General features: G+C 42.0%; 1 protein-coding gene across 1 annotated transcript in view; it reads left to right on the top strand.

Annotated features, from left to right (window-relative positions):
* The window catches only part of kdm4ab (lysine (K)-specific demethylase 4A, genome duplicate b), a 40,540-nt gene that overhangs the window by 7,842 nt on the left and 10,624 nt on the right, over positions 1 to 22,074 (top strand). Inside the window, exons 6-17 of the mRNA XM_056293075.1 lie at positions 2,158 to 2,207; positions 2,321 to 2,424; positions 4,099 to 4,236; positions 4,496 to 4,716; positions 4,955 to 5,118; positions 9,366 to 10,036; positions 11,060 to 11,174; positions 11,611 to 11,786; positions 16,567 to 16,780; positions 17,496 to 17,575; positions 20,278 to 20,333; positions 21,878 to 21,986. Coding sequence (XP_056149050.1) covers positions 2,158 to 2,207; positions 2,321 to 2,424; positions 4,099 to 4,236; positions 4,496 to 4,716; positions 4,955 to 5,118; positions 9,366 to 10,036; positions 11,060 to 11,174; positions 11,611 to 11,786; positions 16,567 to 16,780; positions 17,496 to 17,575; positions 20,278 to 20,333; positions 21,878 to 21,986 — 2,098 coding nt within the window. The remainder of the gene's footprint in view (positions 1 to 2,157; positions 2,208 to 2,320; positions 2,425 to 4,098; positions 4,237 to 4,495; positions 4,717 to 4,954; positions 5,119 to 9,365; positions 10,037 to 11,059; positions 11,175 to 11,610; positions 11,787 to 16,566; positions 16,781 to 17,495; positions 17,576 to 20,277; positions 20,334 to 21,877; positions 21,987 to 22,074) is intronic.

Genomic DNA, 22,074 nt, shown 5'->3' with positions numbered 1-22,074 from the left:
TCCTGAACCGGGGGGGCTAAGAGTACATCTGTCACCATCTTACAAAGCTGTGATTGCAAACATTCCCAAATCCTCTGTGAATTGTACATGTTGCCATTCAAACTCGCGTTAATGGTCATACCCATATTTGCATATGAAACTGGTCATTTGTTTCTGTCGTTATGCGTCAGTCGCCATCTTACAATGCTGCGATTGCAACATTCCCTAATCCTCTAAATAGGTTTTCAAAATTTAGCGTATTATCATTTCATCATGTACCTGTGCACATAATAAAAATGAAATACCGGTGTGGGTTCCATTTCTGCTCCGGTACAATATGGACTGGGGGGGGGGGGGGGGGTCCTTCGACTACATATGATGTCACAGATTATGTTGCTAGCTAGCATTGTTTAACACTAGCTTTATAGTTATTTAGCTGTGTGTTTTTTTACAATCCACGTTGACGTAGAGTTGGTTAGTAAAGGTACAAGGGCCGAAGGCCTGAGCTGCATCTAAGGAGCGAGGCCACAGGCTCAGGACCCCCCCCCCCCCCCCAAAAAAAAGGCGCGCGAGGGCCGAAGGCCCAAGCTGCGTCTAACGTCAATCTACTGTTTCCCGCTGTTCCTAAACTGAAATAGCCCCTACCCAAGCCCCTACCCAATCATAATGCATGAAGTAGTGATTTCATCTGTAGTCGCAGGACCCCGAGCACATCCGGTAGGGCTAGTAGATCAAGTACCGACACTGTTTCTCCCAGCCTACAGCAGTGCAACAGAAAAGATAAAGAATATATATTTAAAAATTCCCAAAAAACAATGCCACTAAAAACATAAAAACAGAGAGAACAGAACAAAAGCACAAACAATTAACAACACAGTCCATTCAAGTTCAACACAGTCCATTCAAGTGCCATTTCAGTTTAAATGTTGACAGCCGGTGTCTGTTAACGAGTGACCAGCACTGATTGGGTGGTGGTGGTGGTGGGGGGGTTAGAGGGTAGGTGGATGGGCATGACCGCGGGGGGGGACACAGTTTGTTAATGATCCTGACTGCTTGTGAGTAGAAGCTATTTAGCATTCTGCTGGATTTAGCACAGATGCTCCCGTACCTCTTCCCAGACAGCAGGGGGGAAAACAGGTTATGAGAAGGAAGGGGAGAGGGGCACAAATTATCTTGCTATCTGTCTTCACTATCCTGTTCAGCTGGTGTTGTTCGGTCGCTTTGCAGTTACCGAACCAGGAAATGAGACCATAGGTGAGAATACTTTCAATGGTGCCCTTGTAGAAGGTGGTGAGGGCTGGAATGGGGAGGTTTAAGTCTCCGGAGGGGATGGAGCCACTTTTGGGCCTTTTTAACGATGGCCAAGATGTTAATGGTAGAGGTCAGGTCGTCCGCCAGGTGCACTCCCAGGAACTTGATCTTACTGACCCTCTCCACAGGGGCGCCATCAATGGTCAGCGGCATATGATGGTTCCTGCTGGCTCTCCTGAAGTCGATCACCATCTCTTTTGTTATACAATGGACCCATGGCCATTGAAACTCTAGTTAATGGTCACACCCATATATGCATATGAAACTGGTCGTTGGTTTGGGTTGTTATGCAACTGTGTTGTACTGTATTATTTATAAGGGGTGGGGATACCTGCAGTCAGTCTAGACTGAAGATGTCACTTAGTTGAGTGATGAACTGTATCTGTCAATAAATGTTGTATCCAGATGAACTGATTCAACCTTCTTTGATTTTCTTACCTGGATTATTGAGCATGCATCAAGACACTATATTGCTCTGTTTGTGCCAGGGGACCCGATCCTTGGGGTAGACCAATTTCTGGCACTCAGCATGTTTTGGGGTTTGGTTTGAACGGGGGAGTCAAAGACGGCATTTATGTGAAGAGGGAACGACCATTCCTGAACTGGGGGGGGGGGGGTATTGTTTATAAGGGTTGGGGATGCCTGCAGTCATTGAGACCGAAGAAGTCACTTAGACGAACGATGAATCGTTTCTCTCAATAATCGTTGTGTCCAGATGAACTGATTCAACTTTCTGTAATGTTGAATGTTATGATCAGTATCAAAAGTTGCAGAGGAAATGCATAGTTTCAAAGGTCATCCAGCAATTTTCCATGACAAATTGAGTTAATGTACAAATTCGGCATGTAATTAGTAATATCTTTCCAGGTACTGTGTTCCTCCAGAGCACGGAAAGAGAATGGAACGTTTGGCTAAGGGTAGGAGTCCAGTTGATTTGTGTGATTTGTCTGTGGATTTGCCATTTTTCATCATAAACGACCTGCTATTTATCCTTGAAATTTCAAAACCTTTGCACACCTTCTTGTTCCAGGTTTCTTTCCTGGCAGTGCCCAAAATTGTGAGGCTTTCCTGAGGCATAAAATGACTCTCATCTCTCCCTCCATATTAAAGAAATATGGCATTCCATTTGAAAAGGTATGCGTTACTTATGTTTGTTGTTTGGACTTTGTCTTTCTATTGCGAACAACAGACTTAATGCCTCCCAAGTCTAAACTTCTACTCCCATTAGACAAAAAAACTGAGGGCTATCTTTTAACATTCTTAAGCACACTGTCCAAAGCATATGTCGCAAAGGCATTTAGGGCATGTCCAAATCCGCTTTTGCTTTTTTAACGGCGGATAATCTGAGCGCAAAGTAAGGCACATGGGTCAAAGGGGTTGTACTTTGTCTCTTAATTAATCATAGGTGTGTTTTGGGCATAACATGAAATAAACTAATCAGTGTCATCTCCCATTCTCTTTAAAAGTCAGGTGCACTTGCACCTTGGCGGATTGGTATTATAATGGCGAATTTGTCAAGTAGTGGGAAAGAACCATTTATGACGGGGCATTATACTTAATGTGAAAAAGCTTAACCCTCTATTGCACAGCGTTGTCCTTAAGCAATGGAAAGTTTTCTTAAGTCCCATGTCCAGTACGTTTCTTAAAATGGTTGCAACCAACCTGAATGGTCAAAAAAGTATCAAAGAACAGTCCAATAAGGTGTGGGATCACTATCAGGCATTATTTGAAGGTGGGACTTGGCTTTTCTAACACATGGTCACAGTAGTACATGATGTTAGAAGGTAAGATTATTTGCTTTAGTAAACTTATTTAATGTGACACCAACTCTAAATAAAAAGTGTGTGTGTGGGTGTGTGTGAAGGTGTAGAGAAGTCGTGTAAGGTTTATGAAGTTTATTTTGCACGTTCAGAAATTCAGTTATATTTTTTCATTGCCTCAGGGCAACATTGTGCGATAAGGGGAGGAGGAAGCAGGGGTCCATGGCTCCCATCCCTAACCAGGATGTCCACTTTGACAATACCACACTGGCAAATATTGTGTGACAAGAAGGGAAGATGTAGGGTTCCTGGGTGCACAAGAACATCCAAAGTGATGTGCAAAAAGTGTAATGTACACGTCTGTGTCACAGCACAGAAGAACTGCTTTTAGAAGTGAACCGGGAAGGCTCCAGCTAGGCTGGATCACTGCAGTGGGTCGCGGGGGAGCAAAGCTGGAAAAGACACTCGATGCGCGGCTACAGGCAGAGTTCGAGCAGTTTGGAGCTTGAACAAATGTTCAGTGGCACGAGGCTGGCTTTCAGTGCATGTGTCCCTGCTAACAGCTGTAGTACAATCCACTAATAAAGGGGCAAAGACACCATTGTCATACAACGAAAAATTATTTTGGGTTGGGGCTGGGGGGGCTTTAAGGAAATTAGTTTTATCAATAAGATGAACCAAGAAATGATGTGGAATAATTTTTATCGTGTACCATCAAAGTGTGCAGTAGAGGGTTAATGTGTCAAAACATCAATCAAAGATGACTGTTTCGTCATCAAGCCATGTTAAGCTTCTTTTTTATTAATATTGATTAAGTGAGAGAGATGCGCTATTTTTGCAGCAGATAAAGCACGCTTGCATTTCAATAAACACTCATGCCAAGATAAGTAAAAAACAATTTTGATTTTCGCCATTTACGTTCCAGTCTCCTGCAAGCCCAAAGAAACTTGTGTTGCGCTTGGCACCGCTTTGCCCCGGGAGCAAGATAACCTGAATGTCACCTTTCACTAATTTTTTATTTTTTCAAATTTATTTATTTATTTTAAAGATTACCCAGGAGGCAGGACAGTTCATGGTGACCTTCCCCTATGCCTATCATGCTGGTTTTAACCACGGTTTCAACTGTGCAGAGTCCACCAATTTTGCCACTCAGCGGTGGATTGAGTATGGCAAGCAAGCAGTTTTGGTGAGGCAAAACACATACTTAAGAGTGCAAAAAAAAAATCCTCCATGTTTTAATTTGTCTAGTCGAGGTTCCGTTTCATAAATAAGTCAAATTCTATTTCAATAATATGCTCAGATAAACTTACACATATCTTTCCACAGTACTACAGTAAATGTATGTGAAGTATTAAATCTGAATTTGACTTTGTAGCTACACTGGATCAGTTTTTTGGGGGAGGGGATTTGCCTCATTTTCTTAGACAGTTGTGCATTTCTTTCAGTGTTCATGCCGTAAAGACATGGTAAAAATTTCCATGGACGTGTTTGTGAAGAAATTCCAGCCTGAACGTTATGAACAGTGGCTGGCAGGGCGAGACACAGCACCCATCAACCACTCACAACCTACCCCCGAGGCTAAAGAGTTCCTGAGGGAGGGATTTAATGATAGCAGCGTCTACCTTGAATCACAGGAGAGATGTGTGGAAGAGGGAGAAAGAAAGAGGTTGGCCGTATATACTGAGAAAGAGTCTTATGTGCATGTCTTAATAGAAGATGTTGAGAAAATTTATGTTCAGTAGGATGACAACATTCTTCAGTGTAGTTGGGGTGCTCTGTTAGCTTTCTGCACTCCCAAGTTTTCTTCAGTATATTTGTGTAAAAGAATTTAAAAAACATTCTGGTCTTGGTAAGCCCTTACTTACTGCTACCAATTCACTCCCTCTTTCTGTTTAAACCCACAGCCCTAAACAGAGGATAGAGACCAAGAGACACAGAGTATGTCTAGAGGTGCCTCAAGAGGTAGTGCCTAAGGATGAAGAGGAAGAAGAAAAGCAGTATGGAAAGCGGCCAAGGTTAAGCCTAATGCCTCCACGTACTGCATCACCAGAATGCAGAAGAAATAAGGGTATGATCATTTATGTGTTAACTGAACAGTTTCTTGTTTGAGTTTGCCTGAAATAGGTTTAAACTTTTTTCCTAAACAAGGTTTATTTTAAATTTTCAAACACATCAGTCGAAGAATGGACCCACAATTACAACCCCCCCCCACACTCACACACTCAGTTACCCACCACTTTAAAAAGATCATTATATCTCCGTGTTACGACAGTGCCAAGATAAGTAAATTTGTTGGGTGAAATCTTGAATAGAAGGGAGCTAAGTGGACATTTATCTGCCGCGGTGTTACTTGGGATTAGTTCACTTTTATGTTAGTTGATTTTGTATGCGGAAAAAAATTCCAAAATCCTTCAATGATGTCAAGATCTTAGGGATGCAGATTAAGGGGTCGGATACAAAAACCAACAGGTCCTCAGCAAAAAGTGATACCTTATGTTCCTGGTCTCTATGAATACCACGGATGTTGTGGTCGCTACGCAGGTCTATGGCCAGAGGTTCTATTGCCATCCCCGCTGAGTTCCTCTGCGTAACTGGAAAGAGGAAGAGAGTATATCATTTGTACGTATTGAGGCCTTTGGGGACGAGTACAATAATCTGACCCAGTATATAAAATTATCACCGAAACCAAATTTTCGCAAAGTAAAAAAAAGAAAAGTGTAGTCCCACTCCACTCAGTCGAAAGCCTTTTCTGCATCAAATGATACCACCGCCTCTGGGGTCTGAGAAGGCTTGAATAAAAAATGTTAAAATGATAGCGAAGATTAAAAAAAAGTGCCTGTTTTTGACAAATCCAGTCTGGTCTGGGGAAATTATAACTGGACTATAACTTTGTGAAGAAAAAAAGATACAAACCTGCCGCTCCCTGAATCTTCCTAAATTTGCATATATTTGCATTAAAATTAGATTTAGGTCAATTGCACAAGAAAAAGTTATGATAAGAGCTACCTACTAAAATGACCATGAGTGGTCAAAATGGCTGCGTGTAATTTGTGCTATTTATGACATGTTGGTCACATAATTTCCTTCGCGAAGTTCATTGTTCTGTCCTAGAAACAAACTAGTGTTCTCCGGTGCAGAGTAATAGTCTTAACTTGATTTTTGATTATTGCCAACATGTCTGGTTATAGACACCGTTTCAGACACACCATGACTATCACCGCTGCGTTGCAGTATTTACAGGTGTTGGACAGTGGTGATTTTAAATTGATTAAAAAATAGTATTACAGTTGTTAAAATGTTAATTTTGGTGTCAGTCGTTTCTTAACAGACATACTAACATATGTAATGCATTAATATCTCAACTGGGCATTTATCTTGACAGAATATACAGTTTAAAAAACCATGGCGGTCAAAATGACCACCCATGGCCGTTCTAGTAGTTTTTAAGTTCTGGTCATTGTTTGGGACTGTTTGAATATTTACACTCACCGGCCACTTTATTAGGCACACCTTTCCAACTGCTCGTTAACGCAAATTTCTAATCAGCCAATCACATGGCAGCAACTCAATGCATTTAGGCATGTAGACATGGTCAAGACGATCTGCTGCAGTTCAAACCGAGCATCAGAATGGGGAAGAAAGGTGATTTAAGTGACTTTGAACGTGGCATGGTTGTTGGTGCCAGACGGGCTGGTCTGAGTATTTCAGAAACTGCTGATCTACTGGGATTTTCACGCACAACCATCTCTAGGGTTTACAGAGAATGGTCCGAAAAAGAGAAAATATCCAGTGAGCGGCAGTTCTGTGGGCGAAAATGCCTTGTTGATGCCAGAGGTCAGAGGAGAATGGCCAGACTGGTTCGAGCTGATAGAAAGGCATCAGTAACTCGAATAACCACTCATTACAACCGAGGTATGCAGAAGAGCATCTCTGAATGCACAACATGTCGAACCTTGAGGCAGATGGGCTACAGCAGCAGAAGACCACACCGGGTGCCACTCCTGTCAGCTAAGAACAGGAAACTGAGGCTACAATTCGCACAGGCTCAACAAAATTGGACAACAGAAGATTGGAAAAACGTTGCCTGGTCTGATGAGTCTCGATTTCTGCTGCGACATTCGGATGGTAGGGTCAGAATTTGGCGTCAACAACATGAAAGCATGGATCCATCCTGCCTTGTATCAACGGTTCAGGCTGGTGGTGGTGGTGTAATGGTGTGGGGGATATTTTCTAGGCACACTTTGGGCCCCTTAGTACCAATTGAGCATCGTGTCAACGCCACAGCCTACCTGAGTATTGTTGCTGACCATGTCCATCCCTTTATGACCACAGTGTTCCCATCTTTTGATGGCTACTTCCAGCAGGATAACACGCCATGTCATAAAGCTCGAATCATCTCAGACTGGTTTCTTGAACATGACAATGAGTTCACTGTACTCATGGCCTCCACAGTCACCAGATCTCAATCCAATAGAGCACCTTTGAGATGTGGTGGACCGGGAGATTCGCATCATGGATGTGCAGCCGACAAATCTGCAGCAACTGCGTGATGCTATCATGTCAATATGGACCAAACTCTCTGAGGAATGTTTCCAGTACCTTGTTGAATCTATGCCACGAAGGATTAAGGCAGTTCTGAAGGCAAAGGGGGGTCCAACCTGGTACTAGCAAGGTGTACCTAATAAAGTGGCCAGTGAGTGTATTTTCAGTTCTTTTTTACATTTCACATTTTATAGGCCTGTAACAATAAGTGTTTTCCGTTTTGTTTTTCAGGTAATATTTTCACTTTTTCGATTTTGCTGTTCAAGTTTTACCATGTCTCTCTGAAGTTTAAATTGTTTAAAAATAGTATTATAGTTGATAAAATGTTAATTCTGGTGTCAGTCATTTCCTAACAGACATACTAACATGTACAATGCATTAATATCTCAACTGGGTATTTATCTTGACGGAATATAGAGTTTAAAAACCGGCTGTCATGTTGACCGCCCATGGTTGTTTTAGATAGGAGTGAAATCCCGGTCGTTCTAGTGTAAATGATATTGCTTCTTTGGGAGTGTTGAACACGGTGTTGAACTGGTTGACAATGTGTGTAATCCTAAATCGTGCAGGGAAAAGCAGGCCACATTTTACCCCAGTTTCTTGGCCTGGTCGAATGCCACTCTCTTCTTAGCAACAGCAGCGGTGTAGTCTGGGAATCTTTGGCCATTGTAGAGAAGTGGACCCACTTGTCTTGCACGTTGCATGATGTCCTCCTTAACACTAAAATAGTGTACACGAACAGTGAAGGGACGTGGCCTCTCTCCAGCTTGGGGACACGGCAGCAGTGAACAGTGTGCTCTTGTCATGCAGTGGTCTTTCTTCTTGTTGCAAAGCATTTTTGAACAGGCCAGCAATGAAGTTAGTTGGACGTGGTCCCTCCATGCCTTCACATAGACCAATAATTCTCAAATTGTTCCTGTGTGACCTCCCCTCTAAATCTTCACACTTATCAGATAGGAAAGCCACCTGTTTAGTGAGACTTTGTAGCTTGCGCTTCAGGGATGTAGTCTTATCCGACCAATGATTTGCTCCCATTTCCAATTCTGTCATGTGGCTAGACAGAGCCCCAGCATCGAATCTGACTGACACTAAGTCACCATGCTGTTCTGTCTGTATGGATGCAATTTCGGACCTGAGAGACATTGCCAAAATGTCTATTTTAGCGTCCACGGAAGTCCAGAGTGTCTCCCCGCTTATCACCCAATGACTGCTGGGATAGGCTCCAGCATCCCATGACCTTGAGAGCAGGATAAGCGGTTTGGATAATGATGGAGGGAAGCACAGATGTCCTCTTTCCGTGATGTTAACTCAGATTTTATTTGATCAAATAGTCATGTTAACTCAGATTTTATTTGATCTCGAAGTGATACAATAGCACTGGGAACAAACAGCATTGCCCGAGGCGGTGGAGTTAGCCATCGTGTTAGCACCCTTAACACGTGTAGTAAGCATAGTGTGTAGTTATAGTGTAGTACTCAAAAAGACGCAGTAGTAAAAAAAACACTGCCAAAACGATTTTTTCCCAACTGAACAAAATGGGCAACGTAGCTACAAAAGCGCCATTGTTTTATCGGAATTATTTAAAAATTGGAAAATCTAAAATCTTCTAACTACTTACTCATCACGCCACCAGAAGTTTCCTAAACATGTAATTGTTATTCAAAATTTGTTGGTGTATGAACATTAAAATGAATGGAATGTAACTTCAGCATTTTCGTGTGATATTTTTCTCAATCAGTTTCCAAAAATAACACTGTCTGATTTTATTTCCAGGACCACCAAAGTTAGTTGTCACACCAACCAAACTAATGTTGATGGATCCCTTCCACAAAAGCTTCATTCAAGGCAACAGTAACACAAGCCGTCCTCCTCATTACGCCAAGACCCGTGCGCCTGCCATCTTGTCCCAGTCCCAGCACAGAAATGGGCATCTTTCAACAATGACACCCACTTGGCCTGAAGCCATAGTCCAGCCTACCCGCAAAATGGGGGTAGCCAGCCTGCTCTTTCATAAGACTCTGAGCCCAAAAGATGCCCTTCAGGTGCAAAGCTACTCTCTGGAGAAGCAGCAGATACAGCAGCCTCACACACAGCTCCAGGTGCATAGCTATGCCAGAGAGCACCAACCTCGCTATCTCCAGCCGAAGACCAATGCTCTGACACACACATGGATACAGCCCCAGGTATCAAACCATGAGAGCACTGGGCCAGAGCCAGAGTCCAATAATATTCTTACCAAAGTAGAGCAGAACCAGATCAAAGTACCCAGTCCTGGAAAGCAGCAGCAGGAAGAGCAGAAGGAATGGCCCCTAAAAGTGTCCATACCAGTCGAGGCTCAAGAAGAGGGTCAGAGGTCAAAAGCTGAGGCCAATAGCCAGTCTTCTCCAATCAAGACTGAGGTTGAAAATACAGAGGTGGCAACCCAAAATAACAATAAGCAGAAGGTAAGGTTTTTTTTTTTTTTTTTTGGTTTTTTTTTTTAATTTTATTTTATTTTATTTTTTTTGTTTTCTTAGGGTGTAGCATTATTTCTTACGGAAATTGCTTGTGTTACATATATACCAGAGACATTGTTAGAACAGACCCCATCAGAGGCTGCATGTTGACTGCCATCAGCCAAACATCTAGCGATTGGAGGATTCTTTGGATTTGTGCAGTTTTTGTTTTTGTTTCACTTGCAAGCATGGCTCATTAACTGCATTTTCCTTATTTGTCCTGATCAAATTGAGGCAAATTAACTGGTATTTCTGTAACTTCTGCAAACAAAACTCAATTCTTGCTTCTTTACCCATTGTCCTCCTGTTCTTCTGATCACATTCTTGTTTTGAAATCCTTTAGAAATCTTTGAAATTTTACATGAAGTGTCTTTGAGTACCTTGAAAAGCTCTCTCTATGTAAAAATGTATTATGAAGGGTATTCAAATTAATTTTAAATTCAGGCTAAAGCCACAGTTCCACAGTGTAGGCGGCTCTGTACTGGTGCATTTCTTGCATGACTTCCTTATATTAACCTTCTAGAGCTCTCTGTCCTGATTAGTCACTGCTAACGAAACGGTCTTAGGTGAAGACCTTTCTGACAATTCCACACCACAGTTTCTCATACACCATTCCAGAATCTTCCACAAATTCTCAAACTTTATCGTGCTGTTCAAATCACAGAGTAACCACTTGCCTCTTGTGGATAGTGGTATTGTCGTCTTGCAAGACACAAGTCCTATAAGGGAAGCAATCCATCTTGAGATGAACGTCATTAATCAAAATCATCACGTAAGTTGCGATTAGCTACTTATGACCTCCCAAAGGGGCAGTTGAGCCTAATGCTTATCAAGAAATGCATCTAAACCAGTACAGAGCTGCCAGTATGCCTCACTGTGGGAGGATTTATAACAGTAGATGTTGTTTCTTACTTGTAGTACGGTACATGTTCCTGGTGTAGCCTTCTTGCTAAACATTTCTTGGTCCACCAGGGGTCAGGAGAGCAGTTTTGCTGCACATCTGTGACAAATGAGCAAGAGCAGCAGATGCAGCTCCGAAAGCTTCCTCGCCACCACCCTCTGATCAGAGAGGTCACCAGTGATGAGGGTATGTTGGAGAAATATTTTACTTGAAAGTTTCTACTCTTTAGTTTAAGTGCTTTAATAGTGTTGCCACTAAATGTTGGGTTTAACATGGGCTGTTTGATTCATGTCAGGTCTTGTTCTACATTCCTATTTTAACCTTGTATTTATTTTATGATTATTTGCTCTCATAATAATAATTATAAACTTTATTTACATCACACCTTTCTGAACGTTACAATGTGCCTTACACAACAGGATAAAATAATGCACATAGTCAAGATAAAACAACAAAATACAGTAAAAATATAGGACATAATCATAACCATTCCAAAAAATTCCTTGCCTGCTCCTCCTAATCCTATCCAACACCCCACCTTTTTAAATTGTTCCTCTTCCCATTTCAATTCTATCCCCCACCCCTCCTTCTCTACCTTTTCATCCCTCCACCCTGTCTGCAGACACATGTGTGGAGGCAGAGTTTGAATTGGAAGAGAAGGAGGAGTGGGCCAAGCCCCTTACCCAATTGTGGCAGTGTCGGCCCTTCAACCCCCAGGCAGAGATGGAATACAACCGACACATGGGCCAGCAGGCCCCCTACTGCTCCATCTGCCTGGTCTTCCACACATACCACCAGGTGGGGAACCACAGGATTGCCTAACCCTGTTTTTGGATTATTTAGTGTTTTCTTGCTAATTGAATGTCACTGACTAAGACTTAATATCTGTTAATTGTATTTTACCAAGCTATTTATTTAATGTGGTTCCTCAGTTTCCCGTATCTGTTTCGCCCCTTTTGATGGCTGTTATTGGTCCTCAAATCATGTGCCATGGAAGGCCATGTGTCTAACCCAAAATCACGCCAGCTGATTTAAATAATTTCACTTTCAACCCGTCGATTGGTGAAATCAGCTGGTTAAATTTGAGTTGAGATGAAAACCTGCATACAAACCAGGGATGGGCATGAGTATTCGATTTGGACGTCAATATTCATTCAACACATAGAGTAATTGCATTTTTATTTTTAAAAAAAAATGCACACACCGATCAGCCAAAACATTAAAACCACCTGAGGCCACTGCCATCAGGGAATACGGTTGCCATAAAGGGGTGTACTTGGTCTGCAACAATGTTTAAGTAGGTGGTACATGTCAAAGTATCATGAATGCCAGGACAAGAGCTTTCCCAACAGAACATTGCCCAGAGCATCACTCTGCCTCTGCCAGCTTGCCTTCTTCCCGTAGTGCATCCTGGTGCAATCTCTTCCCCCAGGTAAATGATGCACATGCACCCGGCCTTCCACATGATGTAAAAGAAAATGTGATTCATCAGACCAGGCCACCCTCTTCCATTGCTCCGTGGTCCAGTACTGATGCTCACATGCCCATCGTAGGCACTTTTGTCGGTAGATAAGCATCATCATGGGCATTTTTTTTTGTGGACCCCCCCCATTTTTCTCCCCAATTGTACTTGGCCAATTACCCCACTCTTCCGGGCCATCCCGGTCGCTGCTCCAATCCCTTTGCTAATCCGGGGAGGGCTGCAGACTACCACATGCCTCCTCTGATACACGTGGAGTCGCCAGCTACTTCTTTTCACCTGACAGAAAGGAGTTTCGCCAGGGGGACGTAGCATGTGGGAGGATCATGCTACCCACCCCAAACAGGCGCCCGACCGACCAGGGGAGGCGCTAGTGTAGTGACCAGGAAACATACCCACATCCGGCTCCCCACTCACAGACATACCAATTGTGTCTGTAGGGACACCTGACCAAGCCAGAGGTAACACAGGGATTCGAACTGGTGATCACCATGTTGGTAGGCAACGGAATAGACCGCCACTCCATCCGGCCACTCAAAGTTTCCAATTTTTTAGACGGGATGCAGTGATGTAACTTCTATCTATGAATATCTGCATAGGTCCATTAACTTGAACATTTATTCACGTCTCACGCATCCCGACAGCAATTTCTAGAATTTATTGCGCTGTTGCTCTAAAATCCGTCATGTAAATATGTTAACTTTTTAATAGATTTTTCTTGTTTATGTTGACTTTGAATTTATGGTTTGATAGGGTAATTGAAGCCTGGCTGTTAAATAAATGAATTGCAATTTGCCGTTGTTTTCCATTGCTGGCCAATTTACATAAATGTGAAAGCATTAGATAGTAATAGATATTCTTACAGGCCTAAAGCCTACGAAATTAACTGTTTAGCTGTATTAGCCAAGGTGGCTGCAGATGAAAAAGTAAACCAGCCACAGCTTCTTTCCAAGCCAAATTACAGTTCAGGGATGGTCATTCCCTCTTCATAGATGGCCTCTTGTTTTTTTTGTTTTTTTTTTAGGGTTGGGTTGGGTTTCCCCCCCTTTTCTCCCCAATTGTATCCGGCCAATTACCCCACTCTTCCAAGCCATCCCAGTCGCTGCTTCATCCCCTCTGCCAAACTGGGGCGGGCTGCAGACTACCACATGCCTCCTCTGATACATGTGGAGTTGCCAGCTGCTTCTTTTCACCTGACAGTGAGGAGTTTTGCAAGGGGGACCTACCGTGTGGGAGGATCATGCTATTTTCCCCAGCCCCCACCCCCCTCGAACAGGCGGCCCGACCGACCAGAGGTGGCGCTAGTACGGCGACCAGGACCCATACCCACATCCGGCTTCCCACCCACAGAAACTGCCAGTTGTGTCTGTAGGGACGCCCAACCAAGCCGGAGGTAACACGGGGATTCGAACTGGCGATCCCTGTGTTGGTAGGCAATGGAATAGACTGCTGTGCTACCCGGACACCCCCCTTAGATGGCCTCTTTGACTCCCTGTTCAAACCAGCATTCCTCCCTATCAAGGATGTGCACATCCTCATCCTTGAAAGAGTGGCCACTGGCCTATAGATGGGTGTAGACTGCAGAGTCCTGGCCTGACATATTAACTGTGTTGTGCCATTCTCTTGGCCAGCGTCTGTTTAGTTTCCCCACTGTATAAGTAACGGCAATCCTCCTGGCACTTAACCACGTACACTATATTGCTCTCTTTGTGCTGGGGGACCCGATCCTTGGGGTCGACCAATTTTTGGGGTTTGAAAGCAATTGAGACACACTGTTTGGAAAATACTCCTCTTTAACTTTTCCGACACTCCCGCCGCATACAGAATCACCACTGGTCTACGCTTAGGCAGCTGTTGTCCTTCTCTTCTCTTCGATTGGCTGGTGCACTGTTTGGGCGTCTTCCTGGTTTTGATAAATGCCCAGTTAGGATAACTACATTTAACCAGGGCCTCTTTAATGTGAGATTTCTCCCCTTCCATGGCCGCTGTGTCAGTGGGGACATTGTCAGCTCAGTGGTACAGTGTCTTGATGACTCCTAGTTTGTGCTCCAGTGGATGATGAGAGTCAAACCTTAAGTACTGATCAGTATATGTTGGTTTATGGTAAACATCAACAATCAAATGTCCCTAATCACCAATTACAAGTTCACAGTCTAAGAAGACTAACCTTTCATTTTTCACATCAACCTCCTGTGTCGTGCCACGGAAATAGTGACTTGTACATTGGGGAAACTAAACAGACACTGGCCAAGAGGATGGCACACCAGACCGACGGCCCTCGACCAATGTCGGGCTGTCGGTGAGCGTCTGTGGCCCTACTTTTTGTGGTGTGTCCCGCACTGTTGGCACTAGTCAGACCCCTGTCGGCAGCTTTTCGGTCGATTCAGCATATTGAATCAGCGGCAGAGCCCATCAGTGAGAGAGATCACTCTGATTGGCTGGTCATAGCGAATCAGTGCATGAGAAGAGAAATGGAAGTTACGAAAGCAAGCAAACGAAGTCAAGAGGCCACACAGAAGGCTCATCTCATTTTTCACCTTCATCTCACCTGAACATTTCAAGAAGCTAATATTTATAAGCTACTAGAAAGTTTATTTAAAGTTAATTGAAGCAACATGTTGGAACTGAGCAGGAAAGAGCCGAGCTAAATTTTTAAAATCGGAGGTTTCATTTATCTCCAGCTCTCAACACAGGTTTGGGAAAGCCCCTTGAACCTGTTGCTGTAGTATCCATGATTTCACCCATTTAGTGCGATTTCTCTTTATTTTTCACCTCCTCCTCTTCCTTTCTTCTTTCACAACCAAAAGACCGCAGGCTGACAATGCCAGAGCCATTTGCAACTTTTTATCAGATGTATTCTCAATTAGAAGTAGCTATATTACAACACTGTCTGTAGTGAGCAAGAGTTGAGTGAAAATGGTAAGCAAACGCTGCTTTGTTTACGATTTGTATATCCGCAGTCCTGGGTCTTCCGGTTTCACATTTTGAATGATGAATATACAGACTACTGCCACCTGCTGGTATGGAGAATTATTTTCTCCCACACAGGCACAGAACATACATGCTAGTTGGCCATTGGCTGTAGTCTTTGTGGTGTGTTCAAGTGCTACGTTTTGGCTCAGACGCAGGCGACATGAGGCGACGCAACAGTCGGCCTTCGTCGCCGCTAGTTCTCTGATGTCAGTTTGGTATGTCTGGGCCCTAACGCGTCAGGCCAAGACTCCGCTGTCTACACCCATCTACAAGCCAGTGGCCATTCTTTAAAGGATGAGGATGTGCACATCCTTGACAGGGTGGAACGCTGGTTTGAACGGGGAGTCAAAGAGGCCATCTATGTGAAGAGGGAACGACCATCCCTAAACTGGGTGGCTAAGAGTAAAGTTTTTGCCATCTTACAATGCTGTGATTGCAAACATGAAATCCTGTGTGACTAGTACACACGTCCATTGAAACTCTAGTTAATGGTCACACCCATATTTGCATATGAAATTGGCCGTTGGTTTCGGTCGTTATGCCACTATATTGTTTAAGGTTGGGGATACCTGCAGTCAGTTTAGACAGAAGAGGTCACTTAGATGAGTGATGAAAGGGATCTGTCAAAGACGTTATATCCAGATGAACTGATTCAACTTTCTTTGATATTCTTACCTGGATTATTGAGCATGCACAAAGACATTTGGTAATCGTTATTAGTCAAGTCAATCAGTCTATAATCAAGTAAAAATGCCAAACATACACTGGTTTCAACTTCACAAATGCCAAGTTTTACTTGCCTTTCTCCCATTCATATAAGAGAAACTAGTTGCAACATAAAATTAGTACTTTTCGGTGGATTTTGGCTGCTGGTCTGACTAGGTTAACAGTTTGAAGAAATCACTTTGGGCTCTGGGAACATTTGATGGACATCTGAGATTTTTAATATTCCATAGACTATGATTAATTGAAAAAAATAATCAATAGATTGATGAATGATGAAATTAGATGAAAATAATCTTTTTTTTGCAGCCTTAGTCATTTGTAATGTTGTTAGAAGTTAAAATTCAGCCCTCTCCTCTTCTCTTTCTTTTGAACAACACGGGGGGAAAAAAATGTCACAAGTCGGAGTCAAGCAGTGGCAGCTCCAGCGGGACCCTGGTGAGCTTTCGTCAGGGCAGACAGTGGTCCAAACCGCTCATCCCTGAGGTGTGTTTCAATACCCACACCAACAAGACTAGTGAGAGTGGGGAGGGACAGCTATCCAATCCACGACAAGCAGAGGACGGAACCAGCCGACTGGTCAGCTGCTCCCAGTGCTGCGTCCGTGTGCACACTAGTAAGGCTCTCTGATTAAAATGGACTGATGTGTATTATACATCTGGGTAAAATAATAAAAACAAAGTAATAATCAGCTAGTGCTAAGATGTCTAATTCCCAAAGGTTAATGCTTTCCTCCATATCATAACCTGCAGCTGTTTTCTGACTACTAGTGAAACTTGTATATCAGAAGAGTAGGGCTGTATATGGATAAATGACTATTGGAACAGTTATTGAATAAGGACCTTAAGGACCTAAAAAGACATTAAAGGTTTTAACGGTTTGCTGAAGAACATCATTTTCAGCAGTATTAAAATTAGATATTGAGTTTATTTTTACCTAGCTGATTGAACAACCCAATGATATATTTGGTTTCCATTAAACATGGCAGATGTTGAATTAGATAGAAATAATGTATTTAATTTTCAACCATAGCATCTGTTTAGCAACAGTGCATGGCTGGCCATCAATCGTGACATGCCAAAATACATTTTTTTGAATGTCATTCAACAAAATATTCAGCCATTCCGCTTCTTCCTATGAGAAATGCTGGCAGTATGGTTGCACTCAGGCTTAACTTACTGCGTATCTATATAATATATTCCTACAGACATTCTATTCTGTTAAGCTACCGCCCAAATACTGGATGTGATTAATGATTAAAGCTGTAATCAGAGACAGTCTGACCTTTTAGAGATAGACGAGAACATGTCTGGGGTTTTCTTCCTTTTCAGGCTGCTATGGTGTGTCTGGAGATGAGACGGAGCTAGAAAACTGGCTGTGTGCCCGTTGCAAGGCTGACGCCACCAGTGAGGTGAGTTGATAAGATGGGACTTATCAAAGGAAATGGAACTTGGACAGGTACACGACATAGCCAATATTATTGCACAAATGTTTGTACAGTGGTGCTTGAAAGTTTGTGAACCCTTTAGAATTTTCTGCATAAATATGACCTAAAACATCATCAGATTTTCACACAAGTCCTAAAAGTAGATAAAAAGAACCCGATCAAACAAATGAGACGGGGGGGGGGGTCACACCAGATACTGAAAGCAAAGGTTCACATACTTTTGCCACTCACAGATATGTAATATTGGATCATTTTCCTCAATAAATAAATGACCAAGTATAATATTTTTGTCTCATTTGTTTAATTGGGTTCTCTTTATCTACTTTTAGGGCTTGTGTGAAAAGCTGATGATATTTGAGGTCATATTTATGCAGAAATAAATTCTAAAGGGTTCACAAACTTTTCAAGCACCACTGTATATTGTCACACAGTCGCCTAACAAACTTACAAATGAGTGATTGTGTCCTTGCAGTGAGGGCAACTTCACTGTTGCATCAATGCTACAATAATAGATCTCGGTCTCTCTGATGTCAAGTGGCACTTTTGTAAAAGATCTATTCCAGGGTACCCAGCCTTATTGACTGTTCGAATATTACATAAAGGTTTGTATCACTGACCATGTTAGAAAGCACAGAAACTCAACCATAAGTAGCCCACACACAGAGATCATAGTATCATTAATTCTGATCTGCAGCTTACACCAGTGTTCAACGTAATGACTTCTAATCCCCCACCACAGTGTATTTTCATAGGAAATGGCATTATTTATAGTTATACACGCACACACACTATTTTGAGGCTGGTACCAGCTTTTGTGCTTAGACTCAAGACTGAAACTATGGTACACCACACAAATACCAGGTTTTACTTTCTCTCTGCACTGACATCATCACACCATGATGAATATGCAGCTTGAGGCTGCAGAAAAAATCCCTTTGTTACACTTCAGTGAAACCAAACACTTGCTCTTTGGCTCCAGGGGATTCAGGAATGCAGATGCAACCAACAGCAGACTTTAGCTGTATGTGAAATACAGATTAACAAACATTTAATACATGTAGTTTCAGGTTTTAATATAAAAGTGTTCCACTTTTCACGGCCTCATCATTTTTGAACCTCAACATGTTAACATTTGAAAGCAGGGGTCATATATAGGAAGCTTAAATTCCTCCTGAATTTTGCAATGGAATAAAGAGGGAATTTTGTGTTAGCAGTTATTTATTTATTAATTACATACATCCTTATTTTCAGACAATGAGGTATGTTAATTTCTTGCCTATGAAGGAGAACAAACTGTTAGATAATACCTTGTTTTGGATTTAAAGGGACAATGCCCAGGATTAATCATATTTTATGTAGTGTTGATCTGTCCCTGTCTTACCCCCAAGGTGCAAAATGCATTTGCAAATGTAGGAGTTTCTTTACACATTGGTTTCATGTTTAGTTTATCCCAATTGTTTTATGGTTAAAAAGCTCCCTTACCTTTGATTTGAGTCCAGTTTGGCATGAACCCCTTCAACCACTAGGGGGAATCATTGCACTAAATGTGTGAAAAGTGTAAATATGTAATATTCGTATTTTGTCAGGCACCTGTTAACTTTAATTTTATGCTATTTTGGTTTTTAGTGCCTGTTGTCACTTTCATTACATATGAGCTGTAGAAACAAGGTTTTAATTCAAAACAGTCAAAGTAATGAAGGCGAGCATATGATATTTTGGTATTCCTTGAAGGATCTGGGGTCATCTGCTTGACATTTTATCTGCAGTCATAAAAGTGCTACCTCCTTAATCCAAACTGTAGATATTTCTACTGGCTTTAAATCAGATAATGCTGTTGCTTTTGTTCTTGTTTTTTTGCACCTTGGTAGTAAGAATCTGCCACATTTGGAGGCTATTGATAAGACTAATAGTTGTGTTGTTGTTATTGTGTTGTTCTATGTTAAGTACCCCGAGAGAGCCACGAAACCATAGTCAAATTCCATGTAGTGCAAACCTACATGGCCAATAAACATGATTCTGATCATCAGTTTAGTTATTTTATTTGTTCTTTATGCTAATTTATTCCATTTTGTGCTGCTGTGACTGTTTGCACATTGATACAGTTCGATCACATTGGCTTTTTTTTTTGGTGACGTTTCACTCTGAATGCTGGGTTTTATTTAGTAAATATGGCTGAAAATTGCATTGACCCCAGCTCACCATCAATCCAGCCTCTATAAATTAAGTCGTTAAAACCTAACCATTAAGTCAAATTAGAAGTCAAAGTCAGTCTTTTATTGGTGGGGGGGGGGTAACTGGCACAAATGGTGAAATAATTTTTCAGTACAAATGTATTGAAAGCACACCACACCTCATACACCCATGTGTTTGGTTCATGTATCAGACACACCTGAGCTAGGGTGCTGGCATAAATGCAGGAATCAGGAACATGTATTTGTCATTTCATTCCGTGCACCTGCGCACATGAAATGAAACAAAATATAATTCCCACAGCAGTGCAACACAAAGACAAAAACACATACCCAAACTACAAGAACACATATATCCAAACTACAAAACACATATATCCAATATATTAAAAAACAAATTTTTTTTTTAATCCAGGAGCCAGTTAACTCAAAACCATCAAGTATATAGAATCAGACATGTTTTGTCTCTTTCTTCAGGACTGCTGTCTGTGTTCTCTGAGAGGTGGCGCTCTGCACAGAGCCAACAATGACAAGTAAGTAGTTCCAGTAAAGAATTCTTTCGATTTACAGACTGGTGCTTTGTTTTAATGATAAAATGGCAATTTTTCTCTTCTGTTGGAACTATATCAAGTGCTTACTCATGAGTTTAAGATTGTAAAAACATGATAAACTTGAAAGGAAGGATATTGGGTAACTCCAGTGTAGCCTCACACATAGCATGTCATATTATGAATATTACACTGCAGTTGTGCACTCATACCCTCCCCATTCTTTTAGCATCAGCCTCAGGGTGTGTGCCAGCTTGAGTGCTATCACTTAGAAAAAATGTAGTACATTAGGTTTCCTGTGCTAAATTCACCCTGCCCACAGGCACACAATTTTTGATGAAGAGGTACCAGTCAACCTGTGATCTGATCCGTTCTGTTGACCATGAGAAATGCTAAGTAAATGTAAGTTTAAATAACAGGAAATGCCTCTAAACAGACGCGCAACCGCTTCCTTATCAGTCAAGCATCTCACTTGCCCCAACTTACGACTGTAGCAGGGGAGCTTGTCACCACTGATTAGATGGCTAACAAAGAATGTAGAGTTATTATACTGTATGGGAATTGATGAATTTGAGGCTGGTCTCCCCCACAAGCACATTAGCCATCAATTTGTGTTTCTACCTTTTTTAAGCTAGGTTGCTCAGCTTTCAGGTATGGGTGAGCAACTTTGTGCTAATGTGTTCATAAAGATGTTGGCATAAGATGCATATTTATCAATATAGCGTTTACAGCACAGTTTTGCAGTTCATATCCGCTGTGATAAGGAACCCAGAGGTGGGTTCTTGCATTTTGTAAAGTTCTGTCCCTCTCATTTGATGACAAGGTGATTAAACCTTAACATTTACAAGAGTGTGGAATGGGCAAATATGGTAGAAGTACTTTTACCACCTGGAGGATAGATGGATGGATGGATACAGGGGACAACAACAAACCATAGGGGAAATAGTTTAGAATTTCAGCCTTATATTGTGTCTTTACATGTATTGTGAGGATTGTAGGTTACAGGAGACATGAATTTGCAAGTGCATGGATTTCAAGGGAAATAAAGTATCTCACCATACTGACTGGCGTGAATTTGGCCTTTTGATGTCCATGAGGATGTGGCAGAAATGATTGGATAAAAGTCAAAAGTGCATTGATATTTGCCGGACAACCAGAAATTTTTAAAATAGATTAAGAGGATTTTATATGGATACATGCTCAGACACATCAGTGTTCTTGCACAATCTGATATAGCCATGTTGGTGTTGTTCCCACAACAGCATAATTAATGTTGCTCCAGGACCATCACTGCAACAGAACAACCACATTTTTGTGATGTCGTGCCTTTGTGACATGGGGAAAAAGACCAGAAAAATACCAAAGCTTATCTAACATAACCTCAACCTAACCCTATCCTTAACCTAACCAATGGCTAACCGGTTCTGGAGCAGCATTAATTATGATGTAGTAGGAACAATGCCAACATGGTGATATCAGATACACCAATGTTGTTTGTCCTGAACTTGTTTGGATTTTCTGTCCTGCAGGTGGGTACATGTGTTATGTGCCATCACTGTGCTGGAGGCTCGCTTTGTCAACATCACCAACCGTAGTCCCATCGATCTCAGTGCAATCCCACTGCAGCGTTTCAAACTGGTAAGACCTTTTGGAGTACACTGGGCTGATGCACCATTGACTACAGTGTAATACATCAGGAGATTTTTTTTTTTTTAATGGAGACATA

Source organism: Lampris incognitus, chromosome 14 (genome assembly GCF_029633865.1).
Source record: "Lampris incognitus isolate fLamInc1 chromosome 14, fLamInc1.hap2, whole genome shotgun sequence".
Taxonomy (NCBI): domain Eukaryota; kingdom Metazoa; phylum Chordata; class Actinopteri; order Lampriformes; family Lampridae; genus Lampris; species Lampris incognitus.
The sequence above is the reverse complement of the archived record's forward strand: the minus strand, read 5'-3'. Positions and strand labels throughout refer to the sequence as shown.